General features: G+C 61.5%; 1 protein-coding gene across 1 annotated transcript in view; it reads left to right on the forward strand.

Moving 5' to 3' along the window:
- EMH_0011260 (uncharacterized protein) overlaps positions 1-374 on the forward strand; it is a gene marked incomplete at both ends in the record, with an annotated part of 6,815 nt that overhangs the window by 1,014 nt on the left and 5,427 nt on the right. Inside the window, one exon of the mRNA XM_013499196.1 lies at positions 1-372. Within this exon, the coding sequence (XP_013354650.1) occupies positions 1-372 (372 nt within the window). The remainder of the gene's footprint in view (positions 373-374) is intronic.

The raw sequence follows: 374 nt of genomic DNA on the forward strand, positions 1-374 counted from the left end.
TTCTTACGGCTACCGGGATTACAGTGATCGGCAGCAGCACCCATCGCAGCACTTTCAGCAGCAGCCGCATCACCTGCAGCAGCAGCAGCAGCAGCAGCAGCAGCAGCAGCAGCAGCAGCTGTATGACATGCAAGAACAAGAAGAGAGAAAGCGGGGCAGAGCTGAGGCCCCCTGGGACCGCCGCAGCCGCAAACCGTACAGAGACGAAGCTCACGCGTATGCAGCTGAGTATGGAGCGCAGCAGCAGCAGCAGCAGCAGCAGCAGCAGCAGCAGCTGCAGCAGCAGCAATACGAGCAGCATCGGCAGCACCCAGGGCTGCAGCAGCAGCAGCAGCAGGAGCTGCTCATGCAGCAGACCAATGGACCTGCTGCAC

The sequence above is a fragment of the Eimeria mitis genome, genomic scaffold, assembly GCF_000499745.2.
Source record: "Eimeria mitis Houghton genomic scaffold, Emh_scaff408, whole genome shotgun sequence".
Taxonomy (NCBI): Eukaryota; Apicomplexa; class Conoidasida; order Eucoccidiorida; family Eimeriidae; genus Eimeria; species Eimeria mitis.